The sequence below is a fragment of the Scardinius erythrophthalmus genome (assembly GCF_964197995.2).
Source record: "Scardinius erythrophthalmus genome assembly, chromosome: 1".
In the NCBI taxonomy this organism is placed as follows: Eukaryota; Metazoa; Chordata; class Actinopteri; order Cypriniformes; family Leuciscidae; genus Scardinius; species Scardinius erythrophthalmus.
This window is the reverse complement of record NC_138221.1, coordinates 53,667,533-53,688,968: the sequence shown is the minus strand read 5'-3', so window position 1 is coordinate 53,688,968 and position 21,436 is coordinate 53,667,533. Positions and strand designations below refer to the sequence as shown.

The 21,436-nt window shown below is 37.4% G+C and overlaps 1 protein-coding gene across 2 annotated transcripts in view; it reads right to left on the bottom strand.

The window, feature by feature from the left end:
* The window catches only part of ppp1r9ba (protein phosphatase 1, regulatory subunit 9Ba), a 43,048-nt gene that overhangs the window by 9,404 nt on the left and 12,208 nt on the right, over positions 1 to 21,436 (bottom strand). For both annotated transcript variants that reach the window (XM_081382933.1, XM_081382934.1), the window contains exons 3-6: positions 4,798 to 4,930; positions 3,662 to 3,782; positions 2,645 to 2,749; positions 1,697 to 1,832 (exon numbers count right to left, since the gene is read on the bottom strand). In XM_081382933.1, the coding sequence (XP_081239059.1) occupies positions 1,697 to 1,832; positions 2,645 to 2,749; positions 3,662 to 3,782; positions 4,798 to 4,930 (495 nt within the window). The remainder of the gene's footprint in view (positions 1 to 1,696; positions 1,833 to 2,644; positions 2,750 to 3,661; positions 3,783 to 4,797; positions 4,931 to 21,436) is intronic.

Here is a 21,436-nt window from a genome sequence, read left to right as displayed (position 1 = left end):
ATTATAGCCTGACTACGTCAGACTTCGTACTTCCGCTCAATTTCATTTCGCTTCTGTACTCAGTCTGAGACAGCGTAATAGCTTTCCGTTTTCCTCCGGCCTGAAAACAGCCGGCCAATCAACGAACAGAGGGCGGGCTGAGAGCCGTGACGTAGACGCTGATTGTACCGTGGATGCGTAGATTTACTTCACATAATCTGCAAAAGTCGTTCACAGCCATGTTCACTCCGGTATTTCGCTCGATGGTTTTGTTTTCGCATCATACATGTGTTTACAGTGGAAGTTAGATGCGGCTGAGCATGCGCATAACACACACCATAACCAAACGTTATGTGATTGGCTTACGGGTAACCAATGATTTTAAGCTTCAGACTAGCGCCCCCAGGCGGTAAAGAAAACGTTTATCTATTAAGGAACTCCAGACTCTCTCTACGAAGCAAAGCGAAGTAGCAGAGTCAGGTATTACCAGGCTAGATATATTACATTATATCGTTTAAAACTTTGTATGGTCGTAGGTCTTTCGAATACTTAGGGGCTCAAATGTGGAATAATTTGCCTCTGGATATTAAGTATTTCAATTAATTGTTGGTTTTAGTTTGAAAGTCAAAAGTTGGTTATTATATAGGTTGTTTTAGTGATGAATTTGTATTAGTGTATTGAGTGGATGTTTAATTGTGATTGTAAACTTTGCAAATGTGGAAGCTTATTGTAGCTTTGTATTTATAATAGCATGCAATGCCAAAGTAACCTGTCACTAGGAGTGAAGTTTGTGCTTTACATCAAGGACTGCAATGGAAACAAGTTTTATCTTTATTGTGTTATCCTTGACAAATGAGTGTATATCACTACTAAAATACAATTTAAAACCTAGTAATGGTGGAGAGTTTAGGAAACATGTTTAAAAAATGGAAAGTAGGGCGGCACTATTTAGGGGAAAAAAATCTAATTGTGTTTTTTCTGACAAAAATTATGATTGATTGTGATTTAAAAAAGAATATAAAATGCTTGTTTCCAGGGCAGCACAATTTGGGCAAAATTTTGAGATTATATATTAATATGGCTATAAAATAGTGATAAAAATAATAATGATTATTATTGTTATTAATAAATAAAAATCTAAAAATAACAAAAAATTTGAAATATTACTGTAATATCTCTCTTTATTTTACAAGAATGAAATTAAACAACTAATATTTATGGCTGACTTGATTTCTTTATTTTCAGACATTAAAGCTTCCCTTTTGTTCATAAGTGCTTCCTTCTCATTAGAAGTATGTGAAGATGGTCGGCGCATGTTGCGTTCCCAAATGCACGTTAAATCGACCCAAACTGCAGATGCAGAGATTGAGTTTGTGTGGCGCAGAGCCGCTGCAAACTCCGGCAGGTATTGAGCTGCTCTCGTGTCAGAACACAGTGCTGCGCTTCACTCTGAAACATGCAGCGCATACTTATATTTATTTATTTAAATCGTAGCATTTGCAATTTGTTAATCACACTAAGTTGATTACGGTTTTATTTAGAATAATCATGCAGCCCTAATAGAATTTATATTTTACAATTGCAAATATTTCACTTTTAAATAAATAGTGATAGGATTTGGAAAAAAAAGTCCAAAATGCAACACTAATTCTGCATTAGTCACAAATTGAAAAAGTTGACAGTTAAAGGGTCCATTATGTATCTTATGAAGTTTTACCTCTTCGTCCTCTTCCATGTAGGGGTTGTAGCGTTGCTCCATCATTTCTCTCTGCCATCTCTCTTGTTCCAGTGTCTGCTGGATCAGCTGGGCCACCTCACTCTGTTCCCCCGGCTTCTCTCGGCCAATCACAAACCTGCAACACAAACACCAGCCAATCAGGTGACCTAGTGGACTAGCTGCCATTCCTGTACTGTTTTGAACCGTGATGTCTAGTGAAAATATACTGTATACATATTTACAGGAAGGAAAAGACCTTCATTATAAAAAATAATCAAATAATATCAAAAACTTCACCATCCTGACGTATGCATTCAACTGTATTAAAAGCGACTGATTTTTAATCAAGGTATTCCACAAAAATAAAAGTTATTATTAAACATGTTCCTGTGCTTAAGCCTCGTCTATTAATCACATTTTCCTGCACTACAATCATAGACCATCCATGCCTAGCGAGGACAGATTAAGAGAAAACAGGACGCAGATTTGTGAGCTTGTTTGAATTGCCACAACCCAATCCCTCATCTTGATTGTAGATACAACTACACAGGTCAAAGTGACAGAAAGCAGCAATCTATTCGACGGCACTATTAGAGATGATAGTGAGTCAGAGACAACAGAAGATAATGCTGATTAAATAGAGGGAAATTAAGTTCTAATACACTAAAGCTTGAGGTCTACCTGAATTCATCAAAAAATGATGCAGTGCATCAGTTTCCACAAAAATATTAAGCAGGCTGCAGCACCTCGTCAACACAAGATCATGTGACATTGAAGATTGGAGTAATGTACAGCTTTGATCACAGAAATAAATTACATTTATATATATATATAAAAATATTAAACAAATATTTTAAATTGTAATAGTATTTAACAATACTACTGATTTGACTGTATTTTAGTATACTTTCCAAAAGTCGCTATGCAAATGTTGCTCTGTTTCCTTACTTGACAGTGCCGCTGGTGTTCCTGAGGACCGATGCAGCGAAATTCTGGGTTACGCCCACCAGACTGGTTCCGTCCACCTCCACGATCAAGTCATTCACCTGGATCCTACCGAAGGGAAGAAGAACCAGGATAACAGCTCAGGGAGGAAAAAAAGCACATTTGTAAAATAGCTGCTTCATCTTGGGCCAAGTTACTGAACAATCTCATCACTCTATGTGTAAAGAAATTGACATTGCCAAAGGATTAATTTATTCGGTCTGAAATAGACCTGAAAACTGACCGACAGCAGCAGTGAATCAGTGCCCCACTTAACTAAACCACTTCTTGTATTCCAGGCCGTTAAAATGATCGATCGACCCTCTCAGTCACAAAACATGTCAAACTATCCAACCCCATCCAAAACGGCCCGAGCAGCCTGTTTGTCAGGGCAGCCGTACGTCTGATTGAAAGCAGAAAAACCAATCAGGAGCCAAAAAGTGAGGATGAGGTGCTTGGAAAAACACATGTGGTTACAGCACATTTGTATGTCTCCTGTGGCTTCTAGGTTTCTAACTGTCATGACAAAATGAGAAGGAAGCCACTGCAATGCACCACTAACCTACTGACTCAAGCCTGGAGAGAAATAACTAACGTTATGAATTTTTATTAAGAATCATAACACTCGCTGAATCTCCTGCGATCTGAAGGATCGTCATGAGCAAAAGGGGGCTTCTCTAGGCTGAATTACTGTTATTAAACCTCTTGAGCTTGAAGGGTAGAGAAGTAACTACTCCATGACCTCCATGATTCACTCCAGGGTCTGAAAATCCCCAGACGACTTTGCAAGGTCAGATTCAACTGAATATAGATCAATAAACTACACCATCCTTCCTTCCTGCATGTGTGTTGACTGAATACTCAGTCGAGCATGATGAACTTCTGTTTTATAAAATAACAAAACCATGTACACTTATGTACACTACTCATTTTGACGAAAGCATAAATGTACGTATCTGCATCACAGTTTCTCCTACTGACCTTCCGTCTCGGTGGGCGGCTCCTCCTTCCGTCACAGTCTTGACAAAGATTCCCAGTTTTTCTAGGCCCATGTCTGCACCGGCACCCATCCCGATGATGCTGATTCCCAATCCGTCTTTATCTGACCGGAAGGAATCACAGTGTTATCATGACTAATTCGCATGTCTCGTAAATGAACAACACAGAGTTATAATGTGCAGGAAGTCTTTAGGCTGCAAAGCTGTGGAAATGACTGATTTAGTTATTTACCTAGGTAGTATTATGATCAAAATACTAAAACATAATCTTTAAATCAGTGTTGCTTTTGTTAACTAAAACCAAAACATGTTTTAAAAAGTGTTCGGCAATTAAAATAAAGCTGAAATAAAATACAAATTATTAATAAAAGCTTAGAGAAAATTAGACATGTTGCTTCAACAACTAACTGAAATAAATTTAAGTACTAAAATACAAATAAATTAAAGTTATATAGAAATATAAAAAACCTAAAAAATTACAAAAGCACATAACAAAATGACTAAAACAAACTAAAATTGAAAGTATAGAAGTAAACGGCAATTCAAAATATTAACAAATATTATATTAGTATATGAATTGTAGTAAAATATACTAATAATATAATGTTTTAATTTGTAAATGGGCATTTTAGAGAGGTTTAAGGCTTTTAGATGCCAATAACTAAATATTGGGATAATGATCTAGAATTAGTATGTGACTAATCCTGTGAGTGTAAATCCTGTGACCAGATTTTGAGATTATAATTATTTAGCAATTATAAACACATTTGATTTCAAATAATCCTCTTGGAATGATCTTGTTCTTAATCACTTATTTTTTAAGCCCGGATTGAGTGTAACTTTCATTTTACCATTGCAATATTAAAGCTACACATCTGAACACAACTCATCTATGTCTGCGCTGTGATATTTCACGTGCAGTAGCTATGGTAACCGCCAGACTGCTTTAGGAGGGAGGGTTCAACCCCTCAGACTTTCTAATCAGCAAAAGCTGCTTACTTTACAGACCAAAACAAGCTGCTTCAGTCAGTTTGTTTAGAAACAGGAAGTTAAGGACCCTTAAGGACATACCACACAGGCTCTAAAAACACACATGGTCTAGTAATGCGGGTCACGTACCCTTCTCCAGCTCGACGGGGAATAGGTCCAGTCTCTCCACCCTCTTCTCCAGCTCATACTCGGCCGAAGCCGCCATGGGATCAACATCATCATTGCGTCTGTCGTAGTCCTCATTGGAGTATGTGGTGAAAACCTGAGAAAACAAGTCAAAAAGCTTGAGTATGTATAGAGTATATATAATATATATATATATAATAACAATTCTCATCAGAATACACAGCTAATTGTTGAATGACTGTCAATGGAGAAAGTAGCAGGGTACAGATGGTGTAGTTATGACATCTACCAGCAGGTGCTAACTGAGACATGCTACTGTAACCTGACAATGTCAGATGGATTGTATGGGAGACAATCATTATTTTAGAGTTTCATTTGGTACCGCTAGTGGATATTATTCATCTTCATCTTCTTCAGTGAAGATTGTTTTTCTGTAGCCCTGGGTGCCACTAAAGCAGTAGTTTTTACAGCTACAGTCATGAATCATGTTCTCTATCAGAGAGACTGGGGCCATGAAACCACACAAGCATATGGGTGTATCACTGTGGGTTCATTTATAAATTATAATAATAGTTGGGAACTACAACAGCCTTGCTCCGGAAACAGTCCCATTCTATATAAAGCACCATAGTTTACCCATGAGTCTTTAAGCAGCACTTGTGTTACCTCAGCTGAATATACTGTGGTAACAGCTTCCTGTTTACAGTTGTCTTTGATCGAAGCTTGCTAAAGCCGCATGTTAAAAACAATGAGATGGATGGCAGCAGAGTAGAGCAGAAAACAAGGCGGCACTTTTTCCATTTGAACCAGAGGATGACACTAACAAGTAAACGCACGTGAATGAGTTGTTTGAATCATTCATTTAAAGCAGCATTATGCAGCTTTGCCGATTTCTTCGCTGTTTTCTCGCTTTTTGCTCGCGGGTTTCTCTATAGAGCTCCCCCTACAGCTTCGGAATAGATATTTGACAACACTGTCGTCAAAACTCGTTGGCGACTCTCCCCCCTCCCATCTTCTCCCGCTGGTCATGTGCATTTGTTTTCAAAGAAGCCGGTGAACGCACGGAGCCATGTCCACTGAGGTATGTATGATACACAGAAGGCTAGCATATAAATGTTTAGATAGTGTATGTGTGCAGTGCCGTAAAGCAATTCGTTACATCGCGAGACCTGATATCACGCGATACTTCCTGACGCTGAGGACGGCGGCCTGCCGGCCCAAAGTTGCAAGGGTGGTTTTTCGTCTCACAGGCGCTCGAGGGGTGCGAGACGACCACCATTCAACCCGAAAACAGTCATATAACTATTCCAATGACTCCGAAGCTGTTCGGTTAAGATAAAAAAGTTACTTAGTTCACCTTTAACAGATTTGTTCAAAAACACATCAAAAGAAGAATCTTGATGAGTGAATCATTAAAACATTCACTCAACCCAGTTGTTCAAAAATGCTGATTCATTCAAGAACGAAACTAGTGGCAGGCACATGCATTCAACAGATCTGTTTAAAAATATTGAATCATTCAGTGCTTACAGTTGACCCTACTAACTAACCCTAACAGCTGCACTGATTTATGGCCATCTTGATTGTTAAAGTAATATAATGTGCTTCATTTCATTTAATGTGAGCATTTTGTTAATTAATCAGCATATAACATTTTAAATGACATATTAGATTTAAGTCTCAGATTTTTCCTTATACCATTGTTTCTTAATACAGCTAACAAAGTTAGCCTAATACTTTATTCTGAATAAGGTTTATGTCACGATTATGAATGTTATCTCCAAGTTTTACAGAAAATGTTTTAAAAATTTTTTTTTTATTCCAATTCTTCCCATGCCCTACTGCAGTGGGATATAATAATATCAAAAACTGCTGATGGAGGAAATCTGCATCAGTAGCGGAGTAACGCAGTGATCAGTACCCATCTGCCTCTCCGCTTGTGCTGTCGTCAACTTCTCTTCTTCTGGGAAGAACTAAAGATAATTCTGCACATCAGTAGTTGGGTAGGACATAATGCAGCAGAATTAAAGACATTGACCCACCCCCCCCCTCCCCTTTCAACATTTCTCATTTTCAACTTCCTCAGCCCACCCCATACCACTGAGCTTGTGTCTTTCACAATCACTCACTTCCTTTAATTCATCTCCCTCTCTTTATCTACTCACCCAGTACATTTAATTCTTTCATCCCTTCATCTCAAGGAATATTTTACCATAAAAATGTTTTTCATTTATTACTTCTTTTCTTATGTGGGAAACAATGAAGGAGCTCAAAAAACACTATAAAAGTCTATATGATACAGTATGTTCTATATAATGTCTATAACGTCCATGCCAAAGAAAGTAAGTTGAACTATGAATGACTCAAATGATCATCCTCAAAAAACAACAACAACAACAACAACAACAAAAAAGTTCCTTAAGTTGAACTGACTCAGTGATTTAGTCACAGCTGTTAACTGCACACTGGAGGGGAAGGTTTAGCCTTGTATGTCTTCAATATGAATCTGTTTCTCACATGAATCTATATGGCTCGAGAAGAATATAGCATTTAAAGGGATAGTTCACTTTGAAATAAAATTTTGGTATGTTTTAGCTTACCTCAAGGGCATCCAAGATGTAGGTGTCTTTGTTTCCGCAGTAGTTTCAATTTTGATATTTTTAGGTCAAACCGTTCTTGTCTGTCAGTCATATAATGCAGGTCGATAGTCACTGTCTCAAAACACAAGCACAGAGTCGTGTGCATAGATATTTACACACTAGATGTTGCCTCGTTCCTTGAACTGGCGTAGCCAAGGCGGCTTCTATTGTATATATCTATGCAACAGTCTGCGCACACGTCACACAATAGGAAGCGCCCGCGCCTTCAGATCACTTGGACGTGGCTTTGTTATTAGAGGTAAAAACGATTTAAATACTGTTCGTTTTCTCATATAAACCGCTCGTTTCGTGTCTTAGGCCATCAATGTGTACTTATGATGGGGAATTGTTTAATTTGGACGATGGGGAATTGTTTTAATTTGGACTCTGTGCTTGTGTTTTGAGACAGTGACCATAGACCTGCATTATATGACTGACAGACAAGAACGGTTTGACCTAAAAATATCAAAATTGAAACTACTGCGGAAACAAAGACACCTACATCTTGGATGCCCTTGAGGTAAGCTAAAACATACCAAAATTTAATTTCAAAGTGAACTATCCCTTTAAGTCATACTTTTATGGTGCTTTATTTGGATCTTAAAAGGGTTAGTTCACCCAAAAATGTAAAAAATTGTCATCAGTCACTCTCATGTCGTTCAAAACCAGTGAGCCTTTTGTTCATCTTCGAAACACAAACAAAGATATTCTAATGAAATCTTGAGATTTCTGTCCCTCCATTGACAGTCTATGCAACTACCACTTTGATGTTTCAAAAAGTTCATAAAGAGATCATAAAACTAATCCATATGAATTGAGCGGAATGAAAGTCTCATGGGTTTAGAACGACATGAGGGAGAGTAAATGATGACAGAATTATCAATTTTAGGTGAACTATCCCTTTACGTTCCCAAAATACCAAATCAAATTATGTTTCCACTGACATTTCATAACATGACTTAGTTGGATATTATCCTTCCTGCTGGGAAAAACTGGGCCAAATCTGCTTAAGTTCTTGAAAAATGGTAGCTGGTTTATTGCTGGTCCAAGGTCACCAGCTCTAACCAGCTTAAAACCAGGTCTACCAGCCATATAGACCACCTAGAAACCATATAAAACCAACTACCATCAGAATATTCCATCACAGTAGATTCAATATACCACATCATCGTTTTATTCATCTCTCACACCTCCGTCTCTCTCCTACTCCTCCCTTCCTCAGATCCGCTCCATCTCTTATCTAAAAATATTTCCTGTATCTCAGCGCTGAAGTGAACAGCAGGTCGGAGCACCCTCACTGTGAATGCCATCGGCCTGCTCTCATGTCTCTGTCTCCATGGCAACGGCCCGGCGATTGTGATTATGACATCGTTGTGCCATTCCCACCCCCCCACCCCCTCTTCTCACTCTCTCCCTCCCCCTCCTCTCCTGCTTTTATTTATTCCTTCCTTCCTCTTGACGGCTGTACAAGAGGGGAGGGGCAAATGCAACTGTATATAATACTAAAATCATGTCTATACTGCCTGCATCACTGAATATGTGATTTTCATTATATGAGAAAATTCAATACATTTCAATTCTAGAATTTCTGGATTCCAGTAAACACAGATTGTGTCACTCATGTCTTATAGGCCAATTCAAACAGTGCAGTGCAAGTGCCATCTGTGAGTTTTATTATAATTGGCTAAAAGTCCTTTTTGGTGTCTCCTTTTCTGTACCTCTTTCTCAGTCTCTCTCAGAAGGAATGTTGGAAGGGACGACACGAAATTCACAGGCCAGATGTGTCTGAAACACATGCATCCTCTGTGAACTCTTTCCACAGAGCAGAAGAAACTTACAGACTTCAGTCAGAGTAGAAGCAACATTAAATTTGATGCAATGAAATGAATTGCAAGAGTATATCTTCAAAATCCAGGAACCTCCAAGGGGTCAAAAAATAAAGTTAAATAAATAAATACTAATATAAAAGCTGTAACACTTTATAAGGTGTCATTTCGGGATCCACCAAAATAAAAATTTTGCCATTCAAAACGTGCCATCGGAGAAAGGCTAATTTAACATCTGTTTGTGTCCCTGATTTCGGCCCTCCAAAACCATTTCGGTCCGTAAATGTAAATAGCTGAAAATTTTCGATAGCCGAAATTTAGGTGCATCCCTAGTTTAATTTGTTTACATTAGTTGCATTAGTTAACATAAACTAAATGAACAACAATCCTTCAGCATTTATTAATCTTAATAAACAAGGTCAAAAGTTGTATATGATAACATTTGTAAATGCACTGTGAACTAATATGAACTAACATTATCAAAGGAATAATAGCCTAAATGCTGTAAAAATATGACTCATTGTTAGTTCATGTTATGCATTAACTAATGTTAACCAATGAGACCGTATTGTGAAGTGTTACTGAAAAATGTTTTGTTTACAAAACAATAAAAATAGCGGGTTTAAAATTAGTTGTGGCCTAAGACTTACTGAAACCACTTAAAACCAATGGAATGGATGTAATTCTCTCCTTTATAGCCTCATTTTCAAACCTGACTAAGGTTCATAAGGTTTATATAGCCATCTGAGTTTGAGTTTTGAGGCTCACTTTCTGTAATTATTCCCCCTATCAAAGAAAGAAATTACAACAAATTCAGCCTGCTCGATGCACCGTACTTCAAAGATCTGCCATACTAACAGAACATGTCAAGCATACGACACAAAAACAATAGATTACACAAGCTGACAGATAATACTGCTAAGTGCTAACATGAGCTAGAAACCCCACATTCATGCACACAGTTGCAGTGTGTGCATGTGGATTGCAGCTTGGTTTGACTGTGTGTTTTTGGCTCAGACACTCTAAACTCTCACTAGTTGGTATGCATGGGGAAAGTGCAGTGTGTTAGCGTTACAGCATGCTGCCCCCCCCCCCCATCTCCCTTCCCTCACACACAAACAAACCCTCATCTCTCTGCATGTCACATCACCGAAGTAAGATGTGGAGGGTCCTGGAATTTGAGCAGCCACACACAGAGTCACACAGTCTCTCTCTCACACTCTCTCACTCTCTTTCTCTCTCTCTCTCTCTCACACACACACACACACACACACACACACACACACACACACACACACACACACACACACACACACACACACACACACACACACACACACACACACACACACACACACACACACACACACACACACACACACACACACACACACACACACACACACACACACACACACACACACACACACACACACACACACACACACACACACACACACACACACACACACACACACACACACACACACACACACACACACACACACAGGGTCTTTCCATCAGTACATAAAGCTGTGTTGATTATAAGTGCATGTATGAATGTAAAAGGAAATGATAAGACAGAGACTGATGGTTTGACCAGAATTGGTTTTTCAAGGGCTAATGCAGAAATATAGAATGAAAATGTTAAGTTTTTAATGATGCCAAGTGATGCAAACACAAACGGGACATTTTGCTGTTAATATTTACAGTAAATATATATATATATATATATATATATATATATATATATATATATATATATATATATATATATATATAATTTTTACAAATATTTATCATATATGATTCACTGAAACTTAAAACAAATCATATAACATTAAATAAAAAAATAGATTTAATATTATATTTAAATAAATTTTACATTTAATAATGATAATAGTTATCATACTTTGTTTTTTTTATTTTTGATAAAAACAAAAATCATCCTGATCAATCATTTAACAACAATTTCCCACAAATACTATCCAACACAATTTGCTATAAGTTAATTTTTCATGATTTTCACAATAAATTAAATAAATAAAAGTGTCAATATTATTATGTGACCCAATAGTCTAAATAGCACATCAGTATTGGAAGTATCACTATTTCAAGATCAATCTGTCCATTTCTACCAAAAATCTTGGACGCCTAACCAATGTATATTAGTTTTTTTTATTAAAAAGGGAGCATTTATTTTCTATGTGTTTTCAGTATCAGACTCGTTTTACCCAAAGGGTCCTGTATGTACCCAAAGGGACATACAGGAACAGAACACTTGCAGCAATCTAGCTTAAAGTGACAATGGTGGGAGAATGGATAACCGCTCATCCGAACCCTAAACCTGTGTTTTACCAGACCAGATCTTCAATTCAACCCCAATGCAACACATGCAGACAGAAACACAAATGCGTTCCTTTGTATGCACTTTCGTATTCCAGTTTATTTCTTGCTCTTCTCCGAGCAAGCAACAGCACTAACGCCTTTCTCTCCGAGCCATGGTGAAAATCAGCCTCTCAAGGCACTGTTTTGACACTCCTCGCCTGGTTGCCATGGAGATTGTCTTTAAATGCAGACCGATACACACTCCAAAGACACAAACACACTCACAAACACTAATACAAAGTGACACCGGCGCACACATGAGAAACCCCCGGGTGTTCTGAAAGGTTGTGAAAAAAATTCTTAGCAACCTGTGTTTGCTAATAACTAAAGCCCTAAAAAGTCACACGTGGTTCAGCTGCAGGGTGGTCGACAGTATCCCCCACAGACAGGTCAAGGAGAGAGAGAGAGAGAGAGAGAGAGAGAGAGAGAGAGAGAGAGAGAGAGAGAGAGAGAGAGAGAGAGAGAGAGAGAGAGAGAGAGAGAGAGAGAGAGAGAGAGAGAGAGAGAGAGAGAGAGAGAGAGAGACCCACAACAGCGCAGACACTGCAGGGTGGTCAAAACAGCACTGAAACACTTCCTTCATTTCCCTTCCCATTTAATATTCATAATGCAGATCAACTTTGTTGAATGTCTATTCCGTCCTTGGGATGAGACATTAAATCGAGGCCCTGACTCTCTGTGGTCATTCAAAATCCCAGGATGTCCTTTGAAAAAAAGAGTAGGGGTTCAAGGGGTTTGACCCGGCATCCTGGCCAAATTTTCACACTGGCCTCTGTCCATCATCATGGCCTTCTAATCATCCCCATACACTGATAGGCTTCATCACTGTATCCTCTCCACCAGTAAGCTGGTGTGTGGTGGGCGTTCTGGCTCAAAATGGCTGTCGTCGCATCATCCAGGTGGATGCTGCACATTGGTGGTGGTTGAGGAGTTCCCCCCTTCTGTGTAAAGTCCTTAGACTTAGTGCCAAGAAAAGCGCTATATTAATGTAGTGAATTATTATAATTATTATAATTAATTTGTGAAGACAAGTCCTAAACATTTATGAAATATGTAGACTTATCAAACAGACATGAACTGAATATTTAGATATTCGGATAATGATAATGGACATCAACTGGAATAAAATACTAGCTTCAAGCTTAATGTATGTAAATATGCATGCTTAATTTAACAGGTATCATCGCAAGAATAAATGCAGTCACTTTACATTATTTAATTATTATTATTATTAAAATTATATAATTATTACTCTCTTGGCTGTCGCATCATATTATGCCTAAAGAAAAATATGCTACTTTTTGGCTCATTTGTCAGATTGAAATTTGAGCACAAGCATTGTGGCATATATGATTGTTTAGATGGGGACACTTAATATTCAGCAATATTAGTGACTTGACACAAATGAATGAGAACTGAACTGAGCTGGATGAAGACATCACTAGGTGCGTTTACATGGAGCATTGTATTCCGAATAAAAGTCCAATCCAAATGAAAATGCTCAGTGTAAACTCCATTGGAATAAAAATGCCCAAACCAATTGAAATTTCAATAGGTTTGAAAGGGGTGGAATAAACCTTTTCTAATCCATTTGATAAGACACGCAAACACTTGATCGGATTCAAAAAATGACACTGGAATGTTCTGCGCCTGTGCAATGACATAGAAATGGCGTAATGACGTATGACGCACGGAACGAGCTGGTGTTGTTGTTGAATAGAATAAAAGACTCTCATTCACTGATGCCTTGTTTTGGGCAAAGGAATGCGCAAATCAACTCAATCACTTCATTTAGCGTTCATTTAAACATTATGTTCGGATTCATCAATTGAAACAAAAAACGTGGCTGCTATTTTCTCCAGAGCTGCTTTATGGCTGAATTGAACTCGTTCCACAATTGATTACATTTTCTTGAACCAAACTGAATCAACACTGAACTGATTTTAACTGAATACTACTGTCATTTTAGAGCTGCTTTACTGCAGAATTGAATTCTGTTTGCATCATTGAACCATTATGTTCCTATTTATCACTGTAAAGCTGCTTTGAAACAATCTGCATTGTATATAAAGTGCTATATAAATAAAGGTGACTTGACTTGAAAAACATAGATACTTCTTAATTGAAATGAAGCTAAAATAAAACAAAATATCAATATTGGATGAAAACAAACTTTGAAACAAAAATGTAAAATGTTGCCATCCATGACAACTAACTGAAATAAGTTGAAGTTGAAGAACTAAAATTATAAACTGGAAATGAATAAAACCTCAAACTAAACCTGAAATAAAAAGTAAATTAAACTTAAATATTATTATTTATAAAAAAAAAAAAGTAAAAAGCTGAAAATTTAAAAAATAAAAGTTATTTTTTTAAATATTAATACAAACTATAGAAATAATACTATAGTAACAATGCTTCATTGTATAGCATGTTCTCAGCTGTAGTGATAATATTCTAGCTACTGTATAATCTTACAGTAAATGTTGAAAACAATATGGTAATACGTTATTCCAAACACATAGCCCAGATCTGTGCCAACAACTAACCCATAATTCCTGTGTTTCCTTTAATAAACATTTATCACTGGGTGGTGGTTTCTCTTTTGAAACAGCTGTGGCTGTGATGTAAATAGAGGAAGTTGATCCTAATCCAGTTTAAAAGTCACTAAGAGAAATACACAATCAGGCGGCACACATTCTTTTTCTTTTTTTTTACTCAAAAAACTAGCAAAGAAACAGGAAGCCAACTCTGACAACAGGAAGTCGCTGATTAAGATCAAAGTCGCCAACACTGTCAAAGTAAGTACAGTCAGAAACACAGCAACTATTAGCATTAACACCTTTATACAGTTCAGCTTTTGTGTAACTCAACTTTGTGTAACACTTGTTCCTCGTTCGAATCATAGTTAGGAAATTACAACAGAAGCTCAATTTTCCATTTAAAGGGGCACTTCAGCGCTGGCAAAATGGGCTTTCAACTTGGCTGTTAACAGTTAAAAGTAGAGATGGATGATTCTGGATAAATCTGCGAGTCTCCCACGATTCTGAACAAACAATTAAACAAAATAACATGTAATTAAATGCTTCACTTATTTCATTACTGGATGAATCAGCATTTTTGAACACATTTTTTTCCATTTTTGAATGAATGATTCAATGACAAATAACATTTTTTAACAGTCACCACTAGTTGGCGTAACGACGTAATCAATCGAATCGTTATTTGACTTTGAAGCGTTCACTTTCCAAAGGTGATTTGGTCTATTTTGATCGCCTCTGCAGACATCAGTGTTTATATCTGAATTATAAACTTTTATCCCAGTGCTTCTGTAATAATAATATGAATATTTGTAACACAGAAATAACGATAATGTGTGGTTGAAAAGACGTTTGTGAAGCTGTTTCATACCTATACATTACAACTGCTTTATCTGGGTCAGCGGCAGCGCAAACACAGATTTGAGTGTTCCGGTGTAATTTTGTCAAATGTTTAATAGACACAAGAGAATCGTTGTCATTTAGGAATGAGATCACGTGGGTGTTAGAATCAAGATCGCAATCTTGTAGCGCTAGTAGAAAGGCAAAACATTTTTTAAATCGGTTCAACCAGACTAGAGAAAACAGGCTGTCTTTCCTTTTGCCAAATAGGTAGGAAAACTTCAACACCCATAATGCACTGGGGATGTTTCCATCCAAAGCCAGTCCCAGTCTGCTATGGATACACTTACCAGAGTCAAAAACCGTTTTGCTTTAGTAGGAAATACTTCTTAGCAAACTTGTAGTCATAATGGTGTTGATTTGTATTGAATTCAAAAAGTAAACGTTTAGCGGTAGTGAGTTACATTCGGTTTCTAGAGACAGATCCAGCGTATTGTAGACAGTGGCTAAAGGTTGCAAAAGAATTGTAAATATGGAGAGAACACAGTGACGGAAAATCTGAAAAACCTCTGTGTTTGTAGTTAACGTTTCAAACTGAATGATAATGAACACAGTGTTTTAGGCCAAACGGAGAGAAAAAAAAATGAAAAAAGTTGCTGTTCTGTCAGTTCCACCCTAAGCAAACCCTTGTTGCATTAAGGTACGAAAGCTGTTGCCATAGTGTGTTCTGTTAATAACCCTCTGTTGATCTGACATATATGGGCGGGGATAACAAAATGTGGAAGTTGGACTTTTGCTGAGAATTAAATGTGAATTTCTCGGTCCAGGTAACACAGGGAACAATTAAAAATGGTTAATTTACACATACTACCGCCATTGTAACAATACAAAGTGGGTTGAAAATCGGCGAAGTTACACTTTAAGTGGTTGTAGTAGGGGTTGAATCACTTCAGACTTTTTTTAATCGTCATTTATGTGATTAAAGTAGGGTCGACTACTCGCTGATGACGTCATTAATGAACAAATAAGCCTGAACCTCGAGTTGAGACTCGAACGCGGGTTGCCTTGTGCACAGCAATGGCATATGACACAGTGCTGCTCACAAGGCTATTGCTCCTATAACAGCTTATTTTTATCAGTTCTTTTGTTGTTGGGTCATTACATTTCTCACAGATTTCTGCTCGTTCTAAATCAGATACAGAAAAATTAGCACAGTAAAGATTACATTTATATGAATGGATTAGTGAGAGAGTGACTGCATGTGAATTAATTCTACCTGGCAACGTCTCTCTACTAATAGTGAAGCAGTGGGTTTTAGTTACTAAGAAATATATGCTAGAACTTTTCAGATATTTTATTGATCACAGAACAGTGTTGACAATACATTTCTGCACTACTGAACGATTCTGTGTGCGCTCGATCTGCGCGTGATGTGCAAGCTACTGTCTGTATGTGTGTGTGTTAAAATGCATATTCCACCCGACCAATTTTGAGCATCCAGATGGTATAATCAAACATATCTTGTGGAGCGCTCTCGGAGTATGCATTTATTTGTCATTTTAACTGTTTGGAAACGGAGTGTAAAAGTGGCCATGACCAGTGACTAGTCAACATCAAGCTTAAAGCGTCATGACAGAGCATTAAAGTCGACTAGTCGAATAGTATGTGCAACCCCAAGGTTGTAGTAACCTTAATTTAACCAGTTTAAAAACTCCCTCCGCACTCCAGGACTTAAAATGGCATTAAATCTATACATTGCTAAAACACCCATTTGTGTGCTATTGATTCAGAGTGGCATTAAAGAGAAGCCAATCAATCAACTAATCAATCGATCCATCAACCTGTCTCTTACATCATCAGACAATGGTCTGCATTTCAGCCCAAGAGTCTGAATTATTTTTAGTTTGGCTTTGTTTGCACAAATTACAGAAGCTCAAACACAAACAAGGTAAGAATTTCTTTCTTCATGTTATTTAAAGGAACCGTATGTAGGATTGTGGCCAAAACTGGTACTGCAATCACTTTAAAAATACTGTAGAGCGGTGTATCCCCTCCTCCTACCCCCTGACTCGAGGTTGCCAGATAAGCTGCAGGATTCAGCAGAAACGTAGGCTGCTTCAATGGTCATACAGGTCAACTTGCAGCATGTGTAACTTAGTCCACGATATACTGTACGTGAAGAACGAATGACGAATCATTTTTTCTGAGGTAAAGTTAAGCTTCTGTCTCAATTACGTTTCAAATTGCCATAATGGGCGTGCTAATGTTGTTTTCCTCAGCGTCTCAGCTTAATGACAGAGAAACGAGCTCCTATAATGCATTGCTAATGTTAGCATACGTCCATGTGAGCTAATGTTACGTTACTTTGCACGAACATGCATAACTTTGTTCGACTGTCCTGAATATATGAAATGTCCATTGACATCAAGTACAAGTTAGCCAAGCATAGATGAATCTTACCTGTCCAGGAGAAAATTAGCAACGTTGGCGTCTGTGTTCAAATTCTTCTCCGTTTTCAGCCGTCTCCATCTTTCAAAAGCATCTCCAATACAAATTCTGGTTTTATTTCGGACTTTGTCACGACGAATTTCTGAATTATAACGAGGTCTTTTTGATTTAGTAACGTTTGACATTTGTATCTGACTAGAGTTAGGGTAGGTTAGAGCAAAGCTGGCAACCCGGTTCCCGAAACACTACTGACTTCGTGATTGGTCGATAGGTGGAGGGAGGCGCGTCAGGCCAAAACACAAAATGACAACATCAACATCAGTTGAGGGCTGCAAGTCCACTTTTTAAATGACAATATCCTAGCCATACTACTGTTGTCAGTGATATAAGTATTTGAAATGAACATGATTTCTTAATGTCTAGTGACACATCAGGGCCATTTTATGATTAATTGAAATAGATTTCTTACATACAGCTCCTTTAATTTAATTTAATAATGAATCACAATGTGTACCCTCGGTTTCCTACAGCATAAATCTCAAGCAATTATCCAAGTTTTTTTTTAATACAAAATATTCAAACATCATTAAAATATAGACATGCATTCATCCATCTAGAAAAAGAGACCCAGAGAGCCTGACTACAGCTCTCCTTCCACAGCTATGATAGAGTTGAGAGGTCACATACATTTATTTGAGGGCAAATGTGACGTACACGCCTCTGCAGCAACTTTAATTACATTTTTCCATTTAGAGGTCATGTGTGAACAACTGTTGTTGAAATGAATTTGGCTCGAGCAGCATGTCTGACTAATAGTTCTATATTGGTGGAATGTGTAAAAAAAAAAAAGAAAAAAGAAATCCATAGTATGAGAGGTGACAAATTTCTTGTTTAAAGCACGGCAAACTGTTGCTTGTGTAAAAACAGATGTAATATTTTCACCTGAAAAGTTTGCCCAGCAATTATACAGCAATTTCATGTTTTCCATGTGTGAAAGTGGCTGATAAAGCAGACTTTTTCATGGATGTGTTTGAAGGATTCACTCATACTGAGTACACAAGCAGCTCTAAGAGCTTTCCAGTGCAGTCAGGTTAAGAGACGTAGAGAACAGAACACCACAAAACCCTCAAACCCTCAGCTTTTTCACATCTGAACATACAAACAAATAAACACCAGCGATCTTCCTGCTAAGGTCTGCTGGCAAAACTGATCTTAAGAGATATGGCATTAATCATCTCTCCAAAACGGCTGCTGTCAATCAGACGAATCAAATTATGTGATATGCTGATTAATTAGCTGAATTATTTGCATGTCGATATATGCTAAGAAAAACCCTGCAATAAAGATAATTCAAAGACTTTACATTTTTGTAACAGATTGAAAAAAACAATACAAAAAGTGACCGTAGAAGTCAATATTGTTTGTTTTAAATTCATATAATTGAACATTAATTTAATTATTGGCCTTTTATTTTGAAATGGCCAGAACATAAAATTAAGGGAAACATGTTGCTGCAGCTAGAGAGAGGTAGACCCCCGTAGCAGATCTAGACAGGTGGTGCTGGGGAGGTGGAGGGTGAAAATAAGAATTCACATAGCATGCAGAGTTAATGTAGGCTATTAATTTGGTGTTGTGGTTATATAGAGAAGTAGTAATGAAATAAGTAAAATCAATTTGCTTTGAAAGTTCCACTGAAACAACCAATCTGAACGCAAACAAAGTTTCACGCCTAAACTAATAATTTCCGGCCACCACATGATCCTTTAGAAATCATTCTGATACGCTGATCTGCTGCTCAAAAAAACATTTCTTGTATCAATAAAAATAAAATAAAAAATTTGAGTAGTAGTGTATCTAAATATACTGTATATAAATCTGTGAAAACATGAAACAGTCAAAGGTTTTTGTAGGGTGCATGCTACACTTCTCGAATCTCGCAAGACACACTGCTAATCCTTAAGAATCAACCTGTTGGTTTAATCCCACCAAGAGGCTGTGAGCCCTGAGGACATTTGACCTCTTTGCTTTCAGTCTGTGACTGAGGCATTATGGGCGATTTGACATGGATGAAGAGCTAAAAGCATGTTCTGTGTTTACATGACATCTCAAAAAGACAAACTATTGCTTTAGTTTGATTTAAAAGTTTTTTTTTAATTTTTTTTATAGATAATGAAATCTGAAAATGACAATTTGGTCACGATTTACGCACCCTCATGTCATTTCAAATGTGTATGACATTCTCTCTTCTGTGGAACACAAAAGATATTTTGAAGAGCACTGGAGTCCAAACCGCATTGGACCCCATTGACTCTCATTGTATGGACAAAAACACAGGTTTAGAACATGATGAGAGTGAGTAAATCATGAGAGATGGTGTGTCTGAAATCGTGTAGGTAATACATTTGAATTTGTACTTACTTTGCGACCATTAGAAAAGTATGTTCTTTATAGAATGAATGTGGGTAGAAGGTCTGGGATGAAACACCTGTCTCCCTATTCGATACTATCACGATACTTGGGTGCCGATACGATATAAGAATTGTGATTCTACAAGTTTTGCGATTCGATATTGCTACAGTATGTATTGCAAATTTTGTTCGCTTTTTCAACTCTAGACCAAGATACAATTATACATGATGGTGCAGGTCATATATCAGTAGATATCTCTCCTACTCCTACTAATTTCTCGTGTCCACTAGTAAGAGATATGACATCATGTAATACTCACCGATACAACACATATCACCCTCCTTCACTTTCCTCCACCTTGTCAATAAGGACTAAAATAAAGCAATTCAAAATGAATTTATATAGATTCTGAAAAAAAAATAGATATCCCGATAGTTAAGTGAATGCATTCATAAATCCTTTCCCTTGGCCTCATGGGATAGTAAAGTGTCCAGCAAATGCGGACTTCAGAATCTCGCCGGAAGTAGTAGATCATCCGTGTACTTTTCGCCTACTGTTTTCCGAATACTATGCATTCAGACATACTAATCTGTTGCGATACTATATAGTAGGGAAGTATTTGATTTCAGACATAGTGAGAATTTCCATTTTTAGGTGAACCAGCCCTTTGAGAGAAGGGATTTTTGATGGACACTAACCCAACACCAAACATTCTGAGATATGTGTATGTGAGTTTTTTGATTCGATTAAAAGTCAGCACTGTACTTGTTATGAGTCTGTAATATGGGACAGTGGGTGTTTCAAGTTTCTTTTGGGTGAAATGAATAGGCTTACCAGATGAAGGAAAAACAATCATGGTCACACACACACGCATGCCTTCAGACCTTCCTGTCCAAGCCACAATGGCTGGTCCTGCTTCCACTAATACTACCGTAATATTGATCTAGGGACTGACCAGCTGTTATTTTCTAGCACAAACACACAAATGTAACTAATTGTATTACAGTCTCTCGGCATCAGGACTATTCAGAGCGTTGGAATGCTGTCTCTCGGGACTGAGCGACTAAAGCCTTTGTGATTAACTCCACGGCACGTTTTAATGGCTTGTGTCAGTAACTCTAGCCAATCTGTTTCGGGAACATTACAGGACATCCAGACAAGATTTGAAGGGATAGTTCATCCTAAAATTATAATTCTGTCATAATTTACTCTCCCAAATGTTGTTCCGAACATAATTACAATACTATTCAAAAGTTTGGGGTTGGTAAGATTTTTAAATGTATTTGAAAGAAGTCCCTAATGCTCATTAAGGGAACATTTACTGGATAAAAAATACAGTAAAACCTGTAATGTTGTGAAATACTATGACAATTTAAAATAACTGTTTGCTATTTGAATATATTTTAAAATGTAATTTATTCCTCTGATGGCAAAGCTGAATTTTCAGCACCATTACTCCAGTTTTCAGTGTCACATGATCCTTCAGAAATCATTCACAAGGGTGAATAAATGACGACTATGTTCATTTGGTGAACTGTCCCTTTAAGTATTG